Here is a 22,941-nt window from a genome sequence, read left to right as displayed (position 1 = left end):
TTTCCAGCGATTTCTATTTATTTATCTCTGATTTACAGCATCCACAGTTATTTCAGTTTTTATCATTACCAATGAGACAGGCCATCCTGCCCATTCTAATTCCTCTGTCCAGAGGGACTCCAATGTACCTGTAAACGTTACTTGCATGATTTCAGGGTTTTACCTTCACACCTTTATCTGAGAGTCCCACTCTCACACTGCACATTTCCTGAGGTCAGGGCTGTAAGAAAACCTGGTTTTTGCTGGACAAGCTCAAATGCTAACACAAACGGTGTGGTTTTACCTTCCTCCCATGGTTTGTCTTGTGTCTCCTTCCTCAAAGGAGCTCCATTATAACGGTTAAAAAGCCCAGGATTCTCTCGCGTGACTGCCTGGCAGAGAGACCAGATCACACAAAGCACAGTCTCTCACGCTTGGATTACTTTCTCATTTCTTGGCGACCAGAAGCCCTAACAGTTTCCAAGGCTGCAGTCTGACCCAATGGACTGTGGCATTTTTCTGTTTACACAGTGGTTTGTCATTGTGTTGGCTTTGTTTGTTGCTGATTGGCTTTCGTTTGAAATATTTGTCGCTGTGCAGCAGCTCAAAGGTATAAATATCTTTCAGCTCCTCCCTCTAGCTTTGTCAATTCCAGGAAATGTATTTGATGTTTCCTCTGACTCACCAGCATCCGACATCTTCTGCATTTTACCTCCATATCCTATTCACTCAACTTCCACAGAGTCATAGATTTGTACAGTATGGAAACAGACCCTTCAGTCCAACTCACCTATGCTGACCAGATTAATCTAGTACCATTTGCCTGCCTTTGGCCCATATCCTTCTAAACCCTTCCTATTCATATACCCATCCAGATGCCTTTTAAATGTTGTAATTGTACCAGCATCCACCACATCCTCTGGCAGCTCATTCCATTCACGCACCACCCTCTGCATGAAAAAGTTACCCCTTAGCTCCCTTTTAAATTTTTCGCCTCTCACCCTAAACCTGTGCCCTCTAGTTCTGGACTTGCCCACCCCAGGGAAATGTTTGGTATTATAATACCTGTACTCTGTTTCTGATTTCAAGTCACGTATATAATTATCAACAATTTCATAGAATCATATAGTACAGGAGAGGCCTTCAACCCATTGAGTCAGTACTGCCACAAATACACTACTATCTTCATTAGAATCAAGATGTACAGCACAGTAATAGACCCTTCAGTCCATGCTGACCAGAAATCCCAACCTAATTTCGTCCCATTTGCCAGCATTTGGCCCATACCCCTCTAAACCCTTCCTATTCATATACCCATCCAGATGCCTTATAAATGCTGTAATTGTACTAGCCTCCACCACTTCCTCTGGCAGCTCAGTCCATACACTGGTCCCAATTTCCCACGCTAGGCCCGTAACTTTGAACATTATAGTATTTCAAGGGCTCATCTAAGCACTTTGTAAAAGGTTGTGAGGGTCCATGCCTCAGCTAGCCTCCCAGACAATGCACTTCAGACCCCCGCCAGCCTCTGGGTGAAAAGACTTTCCTCTCATCCTCTCTAAACCTCCTACCTTTCACTTTAAACTTATATCCCTTCTTTATGAAGCGATGAATCTCCTCTGCACCCTCTCAAATGCAATCATATCCTTCTGATAGTGAATTGGCAGCAAGGTGGAACAGGCAGGGTGTTGATTGAGACAGAAGACAGGATGTAGGTTGCAGTTAAGAAAACGTTATGGAATTTTCTTCATTCGGAAAGCAGTCTGGAGTTCACTTGTGGTGACGTTGTTTTGATGGAATTGCCCCAAGGTGTTGTCACAGTCTCAGAGACGGTGCAGGGGTCAGTCAGATGTCCACATCGGGGTAGAGGTCTTGACAGATAGAGGCAGTCAGTGGCTCTAACCCTGACTCTGCAGCCACTCAGAGAGATGGAGGGGGTGTCTGCAGGTGGAGTAGGGGAGCCCAGTCGCCCACGGCCTCCCAGGTTAAATCTCCTTGGTATTGCCCCCACGTTGTCCGCATAACCAACTCTCAAAGAGCGTTCTCACCAGCTCGCTCCTGCAGGACATCCATCACAGTCCATATGCCCCCAGTCCCCTGCTGTGGTCCTCCCCTGCCAAATCAGCCTTATTTCAGCAGGTTATTAACCATCCCTTACAGCCGGCCTCACTCATTCACCATAACCTACCAGGTGCTGACTCCATCTCACTAATAAGCTCCATGTGCACATGCCATTGTCGGATCCAGTGACACAAGCCCTTCACGTCTGCTTTGGTCTTCTCTTTCTCTCTCTCTTTATCTATCTCTCTCTCTCAGTCTCTAACCTCTTGACGTGCAGCGCTGTGGTCTTTCTCTCTCTCTCTCGCTGACCTCGTGAGTTGCTGTGCTGTGCAGGAGTTAATGCAACATTCCCTCAATATAGAAGAAATTGAGGACTGCAGATGCTGAAGATCAGAGTTGAGAGTGTGGTGCTGGAAAAGCACAGCAGGTCAGGCAGCATCTGAGGAGCAGGAGAATCGATGTTTCGGGCATAAGCCCTTCATCTGGAAAAGCTTCCTGATGAGGGGCTTATGTCCGAAGCATCAATTCCCTCAATATAGTACTGATGAGCTTAAATTCCACTCTGAAGCTTTTTTGATCAATCCTCTTTTTTCAAATCAAACTGTTTCCACCTCTGGACTTGAACCCAAAGGTAGTGACACTACCATCGAATGTTTGGATAAGACTGGTAGTTGGTGCAAATTTGTTTTCACGCCTTCTGACCCAGACAAAAGGGAATGAATGACTGAAACAAGCTGACATCATAGGCCAGCAATTGGAAAGTCCCTCTTCCAGATAGAAGATAAGATTCTATTTGGACTGGATGATTAAAATGAGACTTGACAAGGAAGCAATTTCTGGCTTACTGTGTTCCACCAAAGAGATGTTTAGCAAAAAGTCCACAATAATCCTCACTCTACTTCAATTCTAGGGCTGCTCGGAGCAGTTAAACATGTTTGGCTCCACAGAAATGTCAACCAATTGCCACATTTCAACCATTCAAAACTACTCCATTGACTACAGATGTAACCTGTTTCTATGAGTGTTGTAACTATTTAATGGTTACGCTATAATATCTTTGAGGATAAATGCTTTGGAGTGTTTTAAGATCATGAAAAGTGAAAACCACAAGACCTTCCCTTTTGAAAATACAATATGAAGTCAGAATTTTAAGCGATTTCATTTTTGCTTCCTGTTCTGCTTTCTGGCCTGTTTTCTTAGCATCATCATAAAATCACCACAGTGTGCAAGTAGGCCATTCAGCCCAATAAGTCAACAACGACTCTCCAAAAATTATCCCACCCAGACGCATACCCCCTGCTCTGTCATCCCTGTAACCCTGCATTTCCCATGGCCAATTCACCTGACCGGCACATTTTGAATTGTGGGAGGAAACCAGAGCACCTGGAGGAAACCCACGCAGACACAGGGAGAATGAGCAAACTCCACAGTTTCAGTCTTCCTCATGTTATTTTCCAATGCTGCTTTTTATTTAACTTGCTGTATTTTTGGGAACTTTTATTTAGTCTCTTTTTTATTCTTTATCTGGTTTCCATTTTGATATGGAGCCACCAGGTTAAAGAAAACAGAATCAGCTGCGAGGATACAAAATGATCAATCAACATAAAATTTATGTCAGTTTGATCCAAGCTTTTAAGTTTCGACATTTCAGCTAAAAACTTCTAATTGTTTAACAGAATGAAAAATGCTGGAAACAGACGCAGAACAAAGGAGGGAAATCAGATGTTTGACATTGAACCAGGGCAAACACAGCAGGAGGTGTGTGTCCGGAACAATTTCTTCAGTGAGTCAACAGAACAGTTGGATTGAGGAAGCATCTGGTCACCTTTTGGAAGGGAGATTTATATAGCGCCTTTTACAACCAGAGGTCACAAAGTGTTTTTTAACCACAGGTAAGAAAAGGGAGACTTAATAAAAGTTCAGAGAAATGTCGCAGGTCAAACAAAAATCAGCATTTGAAAAGCAAACAAGAAAGACAGAAAACTGACAGAAAGCACAACAGGAAACAACAACAAAAAGTTTAAAATTCTGGCCCAAAATTGTATTTTCAAAGGTTAAAACCTTATAGTTTTCACTTTTCACAACCTTAAAACACTTTTCCACAAAGATATTTAAAAGATACCTATTAAATAGTTACAACACTCATAGGAAGAGGAGGAGGCCATTCAGCCCCTCGAGCCTGTTCCAACACTCAATGATATCATGGCTGATCTGTGACCTAACTCCGTATACTGGCCTTTGGCCCATGCCCCTTAATACATTTGCTGAAGAAAAACACAATCTATCTCAGATTTAAAATTAACAACTGATCCAGCATCCAATCAGGAGAGATGTTAGGAAACACGTTGACACAAAAAAGGGGGTAGAGATCCAAACCTCTACTACCCATTTTGTGTCAATGTGTTTCCTAACATCTCTCCTGAATGGTCTGGTTCTCATTCTCAGACTATGCCCTGAGATCGAGAATCCCCAACCAGTGGAAATAGCTTATCTGGCCCTGCTTTTTTCCTGGTAATATCTCAAAGACTTCAATCAGCTCACCTCTTTCTAAATTCTAGTCACATTTAACTAGTAGATTAGTTTCAGTATGGAAAGAGGCCCTTCAGCCCAACGAGTCCAAACTGACCCTCCACAGAGTAACCCACCCAGAGTAACCCACCCAGACCCATTCCCCAACCCTATATTTACCCCTGACTAATGTACCTAACACTACAGGTAATTTAGCATGGCCAATCCACCCTAACCTGCACATCTGTGGGAGGAAACCCACGCAGACACGGGGGAGAATGTGCAAACTCCACACAGACATTTGCCCGAGGCAGGAATCAAACCCAGGTCCCTGGTGCTGTGAGGCAGCAGTGCTAACTACTGAGCCATCATGCCATACAGTTGAACTATTAGTTTAGCTGTGGGTTAAACTCAAGTCACAAAGGAGACATAAAAAGCAGCCAATTTGCACTCAGTGCCACCACCCTCCCCCACCCCCTCCACATACAGTGATAAATGTGGCACAGATGTAGGGTTTAGGAATAACTGCTGACCAGCTTTTATATCCACCCTAACGGGCCTCTCACTGAAAGATGAAAGGTTTGTTTGAGGTTAATGTAAAGCCCCACAATCCTCTGGATCACTCTGAGTCTGATTCAGACACCGACTCCTCAGTGGAAGTGTGTGTTTGAAGAACTGCAATTGCTCACTGTGGCTTATCAAGCTTATGATATTCAAATGGTGCTCCTTTCTGTTTGGATACAGGAATCATTAAGCTCAAGGACATTGCACGAGTGAAAAGGAAACATGACCAGCAAATGGAAAGATGTGCTAAATCTGCAAAACAAAATGCAAATATATTCATAAGGGCTTTGCTGGGAAGCTCGAGTAAGCCTTATAAAAATGGAGAATGCAGGTAATAATTCAGAGGAATGACTCTACATTATACAATGTCAAATCTCAGGGCAACAGATGGCCTGTGTTCGTTAGAATAATGACTGCAAAATGTGTTAATGATGGTAAACACAATTATAACTGCCATAATCTATTGTTAGTACCTGAGAGTGACTGAGGTGGACTAAAGTGATCTTTAAAAAAGGACAAATACTGACACAAATGGAAGCACAGGTGACCACAGATAGCACACTTCGGGAAGTCAGATGGATGAAAGTAGTAAGCACTGAAATTACATTTTGTTGAAAGATAGCGACTTCGGACAACGAAGTCAGTAAGAATGGAGTGCAACTTATTTAATTCTAACTGGTATGAGGCGGTCTTATGTTGGAAGGTGAAAGGTTACCAGTTGAGTAGTTAGCTTAAACGTGAATGGAACTGGGCAAAAAAGGGAATATTCAGAGGGATCCATATCAACAAGTGTTTCCGAGCAGAAAAGCAGAGAGACAAAAACAATTCGGAAACAAAAAAGGAAGTGCTGGAGAATCTCAGAAGGTCTGGCAGCATCTGTGGAGAGAGAAACAGGGTTCACATTTCGGGTCCGGAGACTCTTCATCAGAACATGTGTGGTTTCCCATGGATGGTGCCCTATGATGCTGAGTAACATGGAGCTTGGTCACATCCAGTTGTGCTGAAGCAGCCAGGTACATGCTGTCATTTCCATGTTGAGAATTCTTGATGTCTAACTTGTTTGGCAAGATAGGAAGTTAAATATTAAGGACATTAGTTATGCCACTAATCAGGTGTTTAATGAGCAGGGTGGCACGATGGTTCAGATGGTTAGCACTGCTGCACCATATAGATTTGATTCCAGCTTTATGTGACTGTCTGCATGGGTTTCCACCCACTGTCCAAAGATATGAAGATTAGGTGGATTGGCCAGGGGAAATATGGGACCAAGGTGGGAGGCTAGGTCTGGTGGGGTTGCCTTTTGAAGGGTACACATTGTCTGTGTTGAATTTACACATTCTCCCCAAGTCTGCATGGGTTTCCTTCAGGTGCTCTGCTATCCTCCCATGGTGCAAAGATGTGCAGGTTAGGTGAATTAACAAAAGGAAATACAGGGTTACAGGAATAGGGTGGGGGGAGTTTGGGTCTGGGTGAGATGCGCTTCAGAGGGTCGGTGCTGACTCAATGAGCTAAATGGCCTCTTTCCGCACTATTGGGATTCTGTGACTCTATAACTGGCACCTTGCTGCGAGATGCTCCCAGTGTCATGATGGGTCTTGCTGGACATCTTGTCCAATCCTGCCACAGCTCACATTGCACAGGCCCTATATGATTCTGCCCATGATGACCAACAGTGGAGTTATTGGATTGGTTAACTAGGGTCTCACCTGGGTTGTCACCAGAGTGTGAAACCCCGAGGCAAGTAAAGGACAAGTGGTGGTACTGGATCACAGAACAAAACAGAGCTCTCGCTCATATCAACAGCTCGTGACAACACCATCAATTATGAAGCTATTCTGCAATGCAATGGCCAGTGAGCCAGGAGGTTGGAGTAACCCATGTGCAGCATGGACGGCCAGTCATGTTGTAGTTACCCATGCGCAGCATGGACGGTCAGTCATGTTGTAGTTACACATGTGCAGCATGGACGGCCAGTCATGTTGGAGTAACCCATGCGCAGCATGGACTGTCAGTCATGTTGGAGTAACCCATGCGCAGCATGGACGGTCAGTCATGTTGGAGTAACCCATGCGCAGCATGGACGGCCAGTCATGTTGTAGTTACCCATGCGCAGCATGGACGGTCAGTCATGTTGTAGTTACACATGTGCAGCATGGACGGCCAGTCATGTTGGAGTAACCCATGCGCAGCATGGACTGTCAGTCATGTTGGAGTTACCCATGCGCAGCATGGACGGCCAGTCATGTTGGAGTTACCCATGCGCAGCATGGACGGCCAGTCATGTTGGAGTTACCCATGCGCAGCATGGATGGCCAGTATTGTTGGAGTAAGTCACATGCAGCATGGACGGCCAGTCATGCTGGTATCCAGGACACAAACTAAATGACATTTTCTGGAGCCATTGAAGAAGCCTCACAGCAAGGGTGGAGCAGCCACCAGATAAACAGCCAATAACAACTTGTGCACATGCCATTAATAGACCTGATACTCACCCGGTACGGAGGAGGGAGGGCAGGTCCGAGGACCTCCTCATGGGTCTGCTCCTGGGCCTGGCCAAACTGGCCATCAACAGGTCCAGGCAGCGGGCCGTGGAGGGGGTCGTTAGGGCCGACTGCCTGCCCCTCTTCCGGGGTTACGTTAGAGCCCGGGTGTCCTTGGAGAAGGAGCACGCGGTGTCCACCAACACCCTGGAGTCGTTCAGGGAGAGGTGGGCGCCGCAGGGAGTGGAGTGCATCATTTCTCCCTCCAACTCTATTTTGATTTAGTCCCTACCCTCCCCTTCACTGTTTTGATCACACAGCATTGCCCTGTGTTTTGAAGGGCAGTGCTTGTCACTGGCCACTCAGGTGTTTTCCCTATCTTCCTGGTGGTGGAAATCGAATTAAAAAAAAAATTGACCTGATACTGATTCGTGCACCTTGTGTTTCTCACTGTGTCTCACACCTACACACACACACACACCATGGGTGCTGGGGAAAAAATAAGCACTACCGCAGTTAGGTGGTAGTGTGGGGGTAAGGAAAAAAAAATAAACCAGAACTTTATTGTCACTGGCCACTTGAGAGAAAAAAAGAAAAAAAAAGGAAAAATAGACCTGATACTTTTAATGATGAAGGATGAAATTTGCAGAGAAAGGAGGATTAGAATGAAACAATAGTTTCATGTATGAGTGACCAAGTACAATGGATAACATAAAGCTACAAATGATATTTCCAACAACTTTTCTTGTTTAGTTATTTTAATGAGGGGGACTGTTCGGAGGAACACATTGTAGGTTGTGCCTTGCAATAATGTTGTGACCTCGGGTGGTGTTGGTTGCTGTTTCCCAGAGGAATGTTATTAAAATTCAGCCCCGTGAAACGGTGGCAGAGGAGACAGATTAAATTCAATACAGTGTGGAAACAGGCCCTTCGGCCCAACAAGTCCACACCGACCCTCACCACACCAAGATGTTGGCACAGATAGTAAAATGTTTGGGGACTGTGTGAGGACAGCTCCCCAACATCGCCCTGAGACCACTTAGGTTTCCAAGTGACAGGAGCTTGGCTACTTTTCCAAGTCACAGCAAATATGAAACACAGTTAGCGTGATCTTCATGGAGCTGTTTCGTCTATTTCTTTTTTGGGACGTGGGTGTTGCTCGTTGGGCCAGCATTTATTGCCCATGGGGAGTGTGGAGGGGTTACAAGGGTGGGACTGTGAGGATGGGGAGTACAAGGGATGTGGTATGGGTATGGTCTCTCTCTGCAACACCCACCGGCCACCCCAAAGAAAACCCATTGACACAGCTGCAGGGTCACCTGACCCCTGGCTCCACCATTCCTCTTATCGTAAACTCCTTCTGTCTGCCAGCGTCTCTACCACTTACAGAATCACTTGTCGGAAATCCACCCTCCTCACTGTGACATTCGCCCACCCTCCCCACGCCAATCAACCTGACAAAAGCAGGGTCACCGTCTACCTCCGGGGAGGGAAGGAGTGGGTCTCAGCTCGCTGGGGTGGGGGGGGCATGTCTGCCTCAGGACAGCTTCTCACTAGGAGGGACAGCCAACCCGCCTCAAGGTACAGCTCTTCCTGAAATGGGCTACGTTCGCCATTGGCCAATGAAAGATTCAACTTGACTGACAACAGGAAAGCAGCCACCAATCGTTATCCAGTGAGCGAGGCTGAACATTGCAAAGCAAACACTCCCAAACAGCAAACGATTTTTGCCGTGTTGCAAAATCATACTCTGCATCTGTTCTGAACGCGGATGGATCACATATTGTGTTTTCAAATTGCAGTTTCTGTTTGTACTCACTCTCATGCAAAGCGACACAATGTGAACAAAATGCCAGCCACTGACATGCAAGTATTGATCACTCATCATTCAGACCAGCTATCGCCCATTCACATGTTTCAGTGTTCTCTTTTTCATTGCAAGGTAGACATCACTGATAACATCAGTGCTTGATGCTTGTTCCCTAAGCGCCCTTCAGAAGGTGAACCTACTTAACTTACTGCAGGTAATGTAATGTTGTTACTCAGGGAGTTCCAGGACTTCGACATGGTGCTTTTGATAAAAGTGCTTCAAAGCAAGGACAAAGGAAAGACAGATTGAACCAAAGCACTTGAAACATCACAGCGTACAAGGCCACAGGCCAAGTGCTGGAAAATGGGATTAGAATAAATGACCAGCGCAGACTCGTTGGGCTGAAGAGCATCCTGTTGTGATTTTTAAAAATTCCATGACTCTATGATTTTTACAAGGTGTTACATAAGATAGGAGCCCATTTTGTTTTAATTCATTTGTGGGATTTGGGCTGGGCCAGGATTGATAGCCCGTCCCTAGTTACCCTTGAGGTGGTCGTGGTGAGCTACCTTCTTGAATCGCAGTGGTCCACTTGCTGTGGGTTGACCCACAATGGCAGTAGGGAGGGAACTCCAGGAGTTTGACCCAATGACTGTGAAGGTACAGCAGTATATTTCTAAGTCAGGGTGATGACTGGCTTGGAGGGGAACTTGCAGGTACTGGTGTTCCCAAAGACAGCAGCGGTCGTGGGTTTGGAAGGTGCTGTCTAAGGATCTTTGGTGAATTACTGCAGTGCATCTTGTAGATAGTATACACTGTTGCTACTGAGCATTGGTGGTGGAGGGATTGAATGTTTGTAGATGTGGTGCCAATCAAGTGGGTTGCTTTGTCCTGGATGGTGTCAAGCTTCTTGATGTTGTTGGGGCTGTGGGGAGTATTCCATTATACTCCTGACTTGAGTGTTAGGGACAAGGTACTGGCATACATAGAGGATTGGGTGACTGGCAGAAGGCATAAAGTGGGGATAAATGGGTCTTTTTCAGGATGGAAGCTGGTGACAAGTGGAGTTCTGCAGGGGCCAATGTTGGGTTATACATTAAGAATCTGAATGATGGAACTGAGGGTATTATTGTTGCTCCTGCATCGAATTCAGCCCGAAATTCAGTTCAGCTTAAAGTCCTCAAATTGGCTCCCCAGGTCTAGATTAGTGTGGTGCTGGAAAAGCACAGCAGGTCAGGCAGCATCCGAGGAGCAGGAAAATTGACGTTTTGGGCAAAAATCCTTCATCAGGAATGAGACAGAGAGCCTCCTGAGGAAGGGCCTTTGCCTGAAACATAGACTTTCCTGCTCCTCAGATGCTGCCTGACCTGCTGTGCTTTTCCAGCACCACACTAATCTTGACACTGATCTCCAGCATCTGCAGTCTTCACTTTGTCCTGGCTCACCAGGCCCCCAACTCACATTAGTACTCTTCTAGTATTGTGGTTGTGCCTCTACCTCTGACCCAGGAGACCCAAGTTTAAGTCCCACCTGCTCCAGAGGTGTCTAATACCATCTCTGATTGGGTGCAGGAGAATGGCCAGGTCCTATCAGATTATGCTCCCAAGCTCTACAGGACTGGGACATTCAGTCCACATGGCCAATAAAAAGAACCATCCTTAAACAGATATCTGTTTGTTAGGAAAATATTGTACATGGAGGAGAAATTATTGCAGCTTGACCAACAGCCAATCAAGTCATGAAGAGTCCTATTTCTGATTGGCCATGGGGTGACAAGGCACCACGTAACTGACATGTTGGGTGACCAGTGGGACAGGGTGGGGTAAGTATAAGGGAAGATGGTGTAAAGAAACCATATCCCGAAACCTGAGCGCGATTTATTTCCTACTGGAAATGGATTCCCGAAAGAACAGGATGTACAAGCTAGTAGAGCTCAGAAATGAAAGGGCAGGTGGTGACCTGAAGATGAGAAGATGGTTGATCGGGAAAACGTTTAAGAAGAGAATTTCAGGAACTGGAGGAGGGCATTCACCCCCCTCAGGACTGTCCTGCTAATTATTTACATCAACGAGGATCAGCATCTCAATTCAATTAATCTGCTTTATGTTCATAACCATTCATTTCTCACTGCCTAACAACCATCTATCCATCCCAATTTTCAAATTTACAATTGACCCTCAACCTCAACAACATTTGGGTAGCAAAGAGAGAGTGTGCCTGAGTTTGAACATTTTTCCATGAAGTTGGTCACCTCTTGGAGACTGTGGCCTTTGATGAATTCCCCATTCTTCACATTTTCAGCATTATCTTGTGTCACAGTCTGGGAAACACTGGACAAATAAAAGCCAAACTCAAATGATTGGTATCATCTATGAGTGGAGTGAATGGTGGTGCATTGGTAATCTCACTGGACTAGTAATTCAGGTCACCAGGTGAATGCTCTAGGGTCAGGGGTTCCAGTGACCGGTGGGATTTAAATTTAATTAATAAAGATGGTGATCATAGAGCTTTCACAGATTTTTGTAAAAACCCAACTGGTTCACTAATGTACTTTAGGGAAGGGAATCAGTTGACCCCATCCATTCTGGGCCACAGGTGACTCCAGATCTATGGGAACATGGTCTATACATAGTTAAAACATGTGGTGCTGGAAAAGCACAGCTGATCAGGTAGCAACAGAGGAACAGAGGGGTCGACATTTCGAGCATAGACTCTTCATCGGAATGTTGGGGGGGGCTTGGGCCCAGGTGGGCTGAGAGATAAATGGGAGGGGGGTAGGGTTGGGGTAAGTTAGACAGGAATGTGATAGGTCGATGAAGGTGCGGGGGTGATGGTGATAGGTCAGACTGGAGGGTGGAGCAGATATGTGGGAAGGAAGATGGACAGGTGGGACAGGTGGCTGGCGCCAAGTTGGAGGGTTGGATCTGGGATAAGGTGGGGGGAGGGGAGATGAGGAAACTGGTGAAATTGACATTGATCCTGTGTGGTTGTAGGGTCCCAAGGTGGAAGATGAGGCACTCTTCCTCCAGGCATCCTGTGGTTATAATTTGGTGGTGGAGGAGGCCCAAGGCTTGCATGTCCTTGGCGGAGTGGGAGGGGGAAGTTGACGTGTTCAGTCACAGGACGGTGGAGTTGTTTAGCGTATGACCCAGAGATGTTCTCTGAAACGTTCCGTGAGTTGGCGTCCTGTCTACGCAACGTAGAAGATGCAACGTCAAGGGCAACAGGGCCACACACTCCCAAAGCTGCAAAGGACCTCTGCTCTTCTTCATCCTGAGAAGAATCCACACACTCAACAAACGCTTTTTCTACAGCATATTGGACTTTGCTCTCAATGTGATCTCCTCTATATTGGGGAGACAGGACATCAACCTGTGAAATGTTTCAAAGAACTTCTCTAGGACACAGGCACCAAACAACCCCACCATCCTGTGGCCAAACACCCCACCCACCAAGGACATGCAAGTCCTGAGTCTCCTCCATTGCCAAATCCTAGCCACATGATGCCTGGAGGAAGAATGTCTCATCTTCCACATTGATTACATTTGGTTGGAGGGTGCCAATGTCAATTTCACCAGTTTCCTCATCTCCCTTCCCCCCACCTCAGCCCAGATGCAACTCTCCAACTTGGTACCGTCCTCCTGACCTGTCCTACCTGTCCATCTTCCTTCCCACCTATCCACTCCACCCTCCTCTCCAACCTATCACTATCACCACCCCATCTCCATCCACCTATCACATTCTCAGCTACCTCTCCCCAGCCCCATCCCCCTCCCATTTATCTCTCAGTCCCCTTGGTCACCTTCCCCCCCCCCCCCCCCCCCCCCAACACATTCTTCATGAAGAGCTTATGCTCAAAATGTCAACTCTCCTGCTCCTTGGATGCTGCCTGGCTGTGCTTTTCCAACATCACACTTTTTAACCCTGACCTCCAGCACCTGCAGTCCTCACTTTCTCCCTCTTTCCCCCATGGTCTATACATATCTGCACCAACCCCCACCCCCCCCCCCCCACCCCCGGAGTGGCTGAAAAAGAAACACTCAGTTCTGGATGGGCAACAGCTTGGTGGCGTAGGGCATTTACGATAGCCTACTGGTATTATCACTGGACTGTTAATCCAGCAACCCAGCTAAAGTTCTGGGGACCCAGGTTCAAATCCTGCCATGGAAGAATTTGAATTCAGTTTTTAAAAATCTGGAATTAAGAATTCAATGATGACCACGAAACCTGAGTCAATTGTCAGAAAAACCCATCTGGTTCACTAATGTCCATTAAGGAAGGAAACTGCCCTCCTTACCTGGCCTGGCCTACATATGTCTCCAGACCCACAGCAATGTGGTTGACTCTTAACTGCCCTCTGGGCAATTAGGGTTGGGAAATAAATGCTGCCTAGCCAGTGATACCCTCATCTAGTAAATGACTAAAAACAATTGCTGGCCTTGAAGCAATAATTATTCTAAAAATTGTTTCTAGTCTAACTAAAATAGCTGACTCATGTTTTGGTCTATTTGGGATAGATTTAACAGCTCAGCTGGGATTCAGCCCAGTTTTGAATGGCTTTGACTCATTGCTTAATACAACTCAATTTACTGAGTGAGGGAAAACAGAGGGAATCGAATTCATCACCGCTACGCTTAGATCTCTGTCTGCACAGTCACACTAACAACGTGGGCAGGGTTTTCAGGACCCACCAGGATTTATGATTTGGAGGTGCTGGTGTTGGACTGGAGTGTACAAAGTTACAAATCACACAACACCAGGTTATAGTCCAACAGGTTTAATTGGAAACACACTAGCTTTCGGAGCGACACTCCTTCATCAGGTGGTTGTGATGAAGGAGTGGCGCTCCAAAAGCTAGTGTGCTTCCAATTAAACCTGTTGGACTATAACCTGGTGTTGTGTGATATTTAACTTTGTACATCAGGATTTAAGGGACAACATCCAACATCACAAGAAGGAGTAAGAGTAGACCATTCAGCCCATCTGGCCTGCTCTGCTGTTCAATGCATTCATGGCTGACCTCGGGTTTCGAACTTCACTCTTCTGCCCACACCCCTTATCCCTCGATTCATGGTCAACCAAATACATTTATCCCAGCATGAAATATATTCAGTAATAGAATATCCATTACCCTCTGTGACAGAAAATTGCAAAGATTGACAAACATTCAAGTGAAGTAAATTCTTGTCATCTAAGTCTCAAATAGTGAACCTTATCCTGAGAGTGTGCTGTCATGTTTTCAATTCCGTGACTAATGGTAACAATCTCTCAGTATTCACTTCGGCAAAATATTACGCATTTCATTGTGAACACCTCTCGTTCTCTGTACTCCAGCGAATATAGACCCAATTTACTCAAACACACATAGGAATTAAGAGGAGGAGTTAGCCACTTAGTCTCTTGAGCTAACACCACTACTCAAGACGACCGACTTGACAATGACATTTTTTACAAACCCACCAACTCCCACAGCTACCTGGATTACACCTCTTCCCACCCTACCTCTTGCAAAACTGCCATCCCGTATTCCCAATTCCTCCACCTCCGCCGTATCTGTTCCCAGGAGGACCAGTTCCACCACAGAACACACCAGATGGCCTCCTTCTTTAGAGACCGCAATTTCCCTTCCCAAATGGTTATAGATGCCCTCCAACGCATCTCGTCCACATCCCGCACCTCCGCCTTCAGATCCCACCCCTCCAACTGTAACAAGGAAAGAACGCCCTGGTGCTCACCTTCCACCCTACCAAACTTCGCATAAACCAAATCATCCACCGACATTTCCGCCAAGTCCAAACAGACCCCACCACCAGGAATATATTTCCCTCCCCACCTCTTTCCGCCTTCCGCAAAGACCATTCCCTCCGTGACTACCTGGTCAGGTCCACGCCCCCCTACAACCCACCCTCCAATCCTGGAACTTTCCCCTGCCACCGCAGGAACTGTAAAACCTGCGCCCACACCTCCTCCCTCACCTCTATCCAAGGCCCTAAAGGAGCCTTCCACATCCGTCAAAGTTTTACTTACACATCCACTAATATCATTTATTGTATCCGTTGCTCCTGATGTGGTCTCCTCTACATTGGGGAGACTGGGCGCCTCCTAGCAGAGCGCTTTAGGGACACCGCACCAATCAACCACACCGCCCCGTGGCCCAACATTTCAACTCCCCCTCCCACTCTGCTGAGGACATGGAGGTCCTGGGCCTCCTTCACCGCCGCTCCCTCATCACCAGACGCCTGGAGGAAGAACGCCTCATCTTCCGCCTCGGAACACTTCAACCCCAGGGCATCAATGTGGACTTCAACAGTTTCCTCATTTCCCCTTCCAACACCTCACCCTAGTTCCAAACTTCCAGTTCAGCACTGTCCCCCTGACTTGTCCAGACTTGTTCCTACCTGCCTATCTCCTTTTCCACCTATCCACTCCACCCTCTCCTCCCTGACCTTTCACCTTCATCCCCTCCCTCACTCACCCATTGTACTCTATGCAACTTTCGCCCCACCCCCACCCTCCTCTAGCTTATCTCTCCACGCTTCAGGCTCACTGCCTTTATTCCTGATGAAGGGCTTTTGCCCGAAATGTCGAATTCGAAGCTCTTTGGATGCTGCCTGAACTGCTGTGCTCTTCCAGCACCACTAATCCAGAACCTGGTTTCCAGCATCTGCAGTCATTGTTTTTACCTCATGGCTTATCTGACTACTCCACACTCCAACATGCCTCTGATAGCCTTGCACCACCTTTGCTCAGCAACAATTGATCCAGCTGTACTGTAAAAACATACAAACACTCTGCTTCAACTCCCCTTTCAGGAGGAGAGCTCACAACAATTCATGAGGAAAGGTTTTGCCTCATTTCTGTCTTAAATGGGACAGTCCTTATTTTTAAACGGTTTCAGTTTTAGTTCTAGATCTTCAAGGAAGAGAGCACATCAATTTCCACATTGACCCTGTCAAGACTCATCAGGATCTTATACATTTCAATGAAGTCAGTTTTTATTCTGCTAAACTCCAGCGGATGCATGCTGGCTTGTTGGTCAGCACAGTGGTTAGCACTGCTGCCTCACAGCATCAGAGACTCAGGTTTGATTCCACCCTTGGGTGACTGTCTGTGTGGAGATTGCTCCGTAGTGTTCGGGATATGTAGGTTAAGTGCATTAGCTGTGGGAAATGCAGGGTTACAGGGATAGAGTAGGGAGGATAGGTCTTTCCTTGTGTCTGTGTGGATTTCCCCCTGGTGCTCTGGTTTCTTTCCACAGTCCAAAGATGTGCAGGTTAGGTGGATTGGCTGTACTAGATTGCCTATTGTGTCAGGGAATGTGTAGATTAGTTGAAGTAGCCATGGGAAATGTTGGGTTACAGGGTAAGAGGATGAGTCTGGATGGGATGGTCTTCAGAGGGTTGGTATGGACTTGTTGGGCCAAATGACCTTTTTCCACACTGTAGGGTTTCTATTATTCCCTAGCCTGTCTAACCTTTCCATATAAGACAACCCATCTGTTCCAAGTCCCAGTCAGGTAAACCTTCTCCAAACTGCTTCCAAAGCATTTACACATTTCCTTAATACTCTGCGTAGTGCTCTAGATTTGGTCTCAACAATGCCTTCTATAACAGAAGCACATCTCATCTTTTTTTTGTGTTCAATTCCCTTACAATAAACAATAACATTCTACCAGTTTCCTAATTGCTTGTTGTTCCTGCATACTAACTTTGTGTGTGTTCTACTCTAGGTAACTCAGATCCCACTGTATCTGAGAGCTCTACGGTCTCCCACCATTTAGGTTTTTTTTATTCTTCCTGCCAAAATGCACAATTTCACTTTTCTCACATTATACTCCATTTGATGGACATTTTTTTGCCAACTGAGTTTTCTCCTTCTAGCCTGTTCATGTCCTCTTCCAAACCTACTTTCCTACCCATCTTTGTGTCATCAACCTTAGCCCTTTCATCCAAGTCATTTTTATAATAAGTCATTTTTATAAATTGGAAAAAGTTAAGTTTGCTATGTGCCACTTAAAGTAATTTTCTTGTGTGCCTTCCTCTCTTTCATTTCCTGGATTCCAACTATTTTTGAAGAGTTAATTCTATCCTCTGCAGTGAAACCTGATGTAACAGAAGTTCTTCTGCCATCTCCTTATTATTTTCCATAGTTAATTCCCAGACCCTCTTCCTAATGGGTCAACACTCACATTGTTAAATCCTTTTTTTCTTAAATTTCTAAAGAAACTTTTATTATCTGTTTTGGAATTTCTGACTAGCCCTCTCAAATTCTACCTTTCCCTTAGCACTGCTGCCTCACAGTGCCAGGGACCTGAGATCAATTCCTGCCTCAGGCAACCGTCTGTGTGGAATATGCACATTCTCCCTGTGTCTGCGTGGGTTTCCTCCAGGTGTTCTGGTTTCCTCCCACAGTCCAAAGATGTGCAGGTCAGGTGAATTGGCCATGCGAAATTGCCCATAGTGTTAGGCGCATTAGTCAGGGGTAAATATAGAGGAAAGGGTCTGGTTGGGTTGCTCTTCGGAAGGTTGATGTGGACTTGTTAGGCCGAAGGGCCTGTTTCCACATTGTAGGGAATCTAATCAAACCTTTTACTCATTCTTTGCTTGTTTATATGCTGCTCAATTTCTTTTTATTCATTCACAGGATCTGGTCACTGCGGTTTGACCAGGATTTTTTGCCCATCCCTAATTGCATTGGCAGTAATTGCGTGAACATTCATTTTTATTCATTCGCAGGATGTGGGCATCATTTATTGTCCTACCCTAATTGCCCAGAGAGCAGTTAAGAGTCAACCACTTTGCTGTGAGTCTGGAGTCACATGTAGGCCTGACAAGATAAGGACAACAGATTTCCTGCCCTAAAGGGCATTAGTTTAGAATAGAGTCCCCACAGTGTGGAAACAGGCCATTCGGCCCAACAAGTCCACACCAACACTCCGAAGATCATCTCACCCAGACCTATCCTCCTACCCTATCCCTGTAACCCTGCATTTCCCATGACTAATGCACCTAACCTAAACATCCCTGAACACTATGGGCAATTTAGCACGACCAATCCACCAAACCTATGCATCTGTGGGAGAAGCAACCAGCAAAAGCCCATGCAGACATGGGGAGAGCATGCAAATTCCACACAGTCACCCAAGCCTAGAATCGAACCCAAGACCTTGGTGCTGTGAGGCAGCAGTGCTAATCACTGAGCCACCATACCGCCCTTTCGCATTAATGAACCAGATGGGTTTTTCCTGACAATCAATAATGGTGTCATGATCATCATTAGATTCTTAATTCCAGATTTTTTTTTATTGAGTTCAAGTGCCACCATCTTTCATGGTGGGATTTGAACCCAGGTCCCCAGCCCATTAGCTGCATCTCTGGGTTAATCAGCAGCACAAACAGCTCCAGCCTATTCAGTCTCTCCCTGCAGCTCAAACTCTCCAACCCTGGCAACATCCTTGTAAATCCTTTCTGAACCTTTTGCACTTCATGACATCTTTCCTAAAGAAGGGAGACCAGAATTGCACTCAGCATTCCAAAGGTGACCTCACCAATGTCCTGTACAACTGCACTGACCAATAAAGGCAATCATACCAAACACCTTGTTCAGAATTCTAGGTACCTGCGACTCCAATTTCAAGGAACTATGAACCTTTACTCCAAGGTCACTTTGCTCAGAAGCATTTCCCAAGACCTTACCATTTTATTCCTGATGAAGGGCTTTTGCCTGAAACGTTGATTTTGAAGCTACTTGGATGCTGCCCAAACTGCTGTGCTCTTCCAGCACCACTAATCCAGAATCTGGTTTCCAGCATCTGCAGTCATTGTTTTTACCTTACCATTAGTGTACAAGTCCTGCTCTGATTTGCTTTTTCAAAGTGCAGCACCTCACATTTATCTAAATTAAACTCCACCTGCCACTTCCCAGTCCATTGGTCCATCTGATCAAATCCTGTTGTACTTTGGGATAACTTTCTTCGGTGTCCACTACACCTCCGATTTTTCATACAGAGCTGTGCTGAGCGCCACTAAAAGGAGGCCACTTTGGGTTTCCCCATGTGACCTCCAGTTCCCCACAGACAGTAGTGGGTTGATTTGAGTTCCTGCAATGGTGGAGAGGAAGGCCCGCCCTTCCTGACTTGATGCGAGAACAGCCTGAAAGGAAAGTGTTCTCACTAAACAACCCCACTCACTCTGCTCTTATTCCCCGTTGGCTCAGCACTGGCTTATCAGGAGGAAGCAATGTTTTCAAACGTTAGTGAGAGACAGCCTCCAGAGCGAAGCACTCTTTCTCATATCTACCCTACAACCTCCTGCTCCTCCTAATCTGGGTGGCTCCACTCAGGGACCAAACCAACACCTTAAAGTGAGCAGGGAACCCACTTTCAAATTAATTAGGAGGGCAAACTTTCAGTGAGTAACCCATTCCCCAGGGGCTGACTGGGACCCTGAATCTTTCACGTCTTCTGTTTGCTGTTGGGAAAATCAGCCAAAGGTGTCTTTCATAACACACTGTGTGACCAAGACAGTCATGGGTTCAATTCCCAGCCCAGAGATTTACAGCACCCAAATCAAGGCTGACTCTGCAACCAGGCAAATCCAAGGTGACATTAAATCATGTCTGTCCTCTCAGCTGAACACAAACAAATCCTGTCACACTATTTGACAAAAGGTAAAGGTGGTGGTCTGTCCCAGCCAATATTAAACGCTCTTTCAATATCATGTAAACATACAAACCAGCCATCATCAAGTTGCGGTTTCTGGGAGCTTATCAAGTGGAAAATCGGCTGCAGTTTTGCTGACATTATAGTGGCCACAATTCAGAAAGTATTTCATTTGTTGCTAAATGCCTTTGAGGTGTCCTGAGTTCAAGAAGGGTGCTATTTAAATAACAAATTCTCAACAAGCCACCCTCTGTAAAATGAAGCATATCCAAAAACCCTGCAGCCCATATCCAAACGTGCACCAAGTCCATCCATCTGTCAGCTCCTCTGTGCACTGGCCTACCTTGCTGGACTAAACATCAGTGTCTCAATGTTGAATTTATCAAGCTTGTGTTCAAATTCCTTCATTTCCCAGCCCCTTCCAAACTGTAGCCTTCTCCATCCCTGTAACCCTCTGAGATCACTGCACAATGAGGCCGTTCTGTCAGTTACTAAACCAGCAAGAACCTGGGGACTGACTGACAAATCCAAGTTGGCCTCCTTTCAGTGGGGCATAACAAGGGTCTCAATGAACCTGATTGACAGCTTACCCACTGCAGGCAGGAGATCTTCTTGACATAAAGAGAAAATTGGTGGTGAGGCGCAGGAATTTCGTTCACACACCTCGCTTTCCCTCTCTAGGATGCTCCTTAAAACTGACCTCTTTGACCACAACTATAGCTGCCAGTCTGAGTATTTCTATATGGCACACATCAAGTTTCGAAAAGTCTCGGCATTTTTTGCTCTGTTAAAGGTGCTATATAAATACATGTTGTTCTTTATTATTGCATTCTTGTTTCATTTCCTCCTATTTGGTAATTATTGATGTGTACTGCAACTGCAAAAGTGCCAATGAACTGTTTATAGTGCAGGATATATTCTTGCTCACTCACACACACGCGCATGTTCACACACTCATACATCCACGCACACACTCAGGCACACACTGTTGTACACACACAAGTGTTAAGGAACACACACACTCATACATTAACACACTTTTACAGCAAACACAATTTAGACATAGACACGCGTTCACAAACACAGACACACGTACATACACTCCTACACAAACACACATGCTGAAGCATGCAAACACACATAAACACAAGCTTTTACACAACACATACATACTCACAAATACACACAAACCTACACACACATGTACAAGTACAAACACTCAGGCACACTCTTGAAAAAACGTTCACTCACATTTACAATTCATTCGCACACATACACACAGCAGACTCCAACACACGCACATATATAAGCACACACCGGCATATATGCCCATGTCAGAGAAAGTGTGGACTGCAAATGCTGGAGATCAGAGTCGAGAGTGCGGTGCTGGAAAAACACAGCAGGTCAGGCAGAACCCGAGGAGCAGGAAAATCAACGTTTCAGGCATAAGCTTCTCATGGATGTGCGCACATACTCAATCGGACGCACATTTGTAGCACTGAACACATAGCAGCGCAATCATACACTTGCAGTCAGTCTTACATATACACACATCATTTTTATTTTGTTGTCCCCTGCCTGTATGAAGCTCTACCTAGGGAGCATCATCAAAGCTGCTCTCTGGAACTCACGGCTGAATAATGACCATTTCTGACTGACTTCCCCTGAGGTTTGCTGCAGTTTAACTGATCGAAGTGAAGAGTAAAATTCTTACCTTTGAGTCACATGCATCACATCGATTCTATGGAAGGGATATTTCACAAGCTGATTCCAGGCTGAAGTAATTGTTACTCTAACCAAAAGTTATCAACTCTACCGGTACAAGATAATATAAAACGACACAAGATTGCAGGAAACTAGTTGAAGTCACACTATGTTCTCTCTACACACAGGCATACAATAGGCTGAATTTTCCCTATGTTAAACTTCAGAGGGAAGAGCTTCAGTGGACTGTTTTAATGTCAATCAGTATCAACTTGCTGCCAGATTGGTTGAAACTCTGCTCTCTTGCCAGCCTCTTACCAATCAAAACTTTTCTGGTTTTTCTGATCAAGAAAGCCCACATGTTGGTTGGTGAGCCCTGTCATGGAACATAAAGACACTGTCGGAAAGATACAAGTGGGTAGAGGGTGGTAAAGTCATCTACGTATGAAACATGAATAGTTTTAATTGCACAGAACAATGGATTGTCTTGGAGTCCCTTTGAAAGGGCTATCACACAGTGGACTGAATGGCCTCTTTCTGTGCTGTTTCATTTTCTGTTTCTAGATTTAGTATCTGCTTCCATGTCACAATGACACCCCAGGAAGGCAATTAGTTCCTTGGCAAATATCAGTATTAATATACCACACATAATCTGTAAATACCAACTAGAACAGTACACAGGAATGGGCCCTTCGGCCCACAATGTTGTGCTGAACATGACGCTAAAATAAACTGATCCCTTCTGCCTCTCCTTGGTCCATATCCCTTCATTCCATGTATATCCGTGTGTTTATCTAAAAGCCCCTTAAATGCGCCTATCATATCTGCCTCCACCCCCACCCCTGGTAGTGCATTCCAGACTCCTACCACTCTCTATGTTAAAAAAACTTGTCCCTCATATCTCCTTTGAACTTTCCCCCTCTCACCTTAAATGTATGCGGCCTAGTTTTGGACATTTCAACTCTGGGAAAGAGATTCTGACCCTTAATCCTATCTGTGCATCTCATAATATTAGAGACTTCTATCAAGTCTCCCCTCAGCCTCCACTGCTCCAGAGAAAACAATCTGAGTTTTTCTAGCCTCTCCTTATAGCTCATACCCTCTAAACCAGGCAGCATCCTAGTAAACCACTTCTGCACCCTCTCCAAACCCTGCACATCCTTCCTGTAATGTGG

General features: G+C 45.6%; 1 protein-coding gene across 4 annotated transcripts in view; it reads right to left on the bottom strand.

Moving 5' to 3' along the window:
- Positions 1-21,963, bottom strand: part of LOC140494756 (N-acetyllactosaminide beta-1,3-N-acetylglucosaminyltransferase 3-like) — a 101,015-nt gene extending 79,052 nt beyond the window's left edge. For 3 of the 4 annotated variants that reach the window (XM_072594322.1, XM_072594321.1, XM_072594320.1), the window contains exon 1: positions 21,777-21,963. Coding sequence is in view for 1 of the 4 variants with exons in the window: in XM_072594320.1 (XP_072450421.1) it covers positions 21,777-21,793 (17 nt within the window). In the remaining 3 variants the exon portion in view is untranslated. Of the gene's footprint in view, positions 1-283; positions 493-21,776 lie in introns of those variants that run through there. The other variant, XM_072594323.1, reaches the window with a different exon arrangement.
- Between the last annotated feature and the right edge of the window lie 978 nt (positions 21,964-22,941).

The sequence above is a fragment of the Chiloscyllium punctatum genome, chromosome 24 (genome assembly GCF_047496795.1).
Source record: "Chiloscyllium punctatum isolate Juve2018m chromosome 24, sChiPun1.3, whole genome shotgun sequence".
Taxonomy (NCBI): Eukaryota; Metazoa; Chordata; class Chondrichthyes; order Orectolobiformes; family Hemiscylliidae; genus Chiloscyllium; species Chiloscyllium punctatum.
This window is presented reverse-complemented; position numbering and strand designations above follow the sequence as displayed.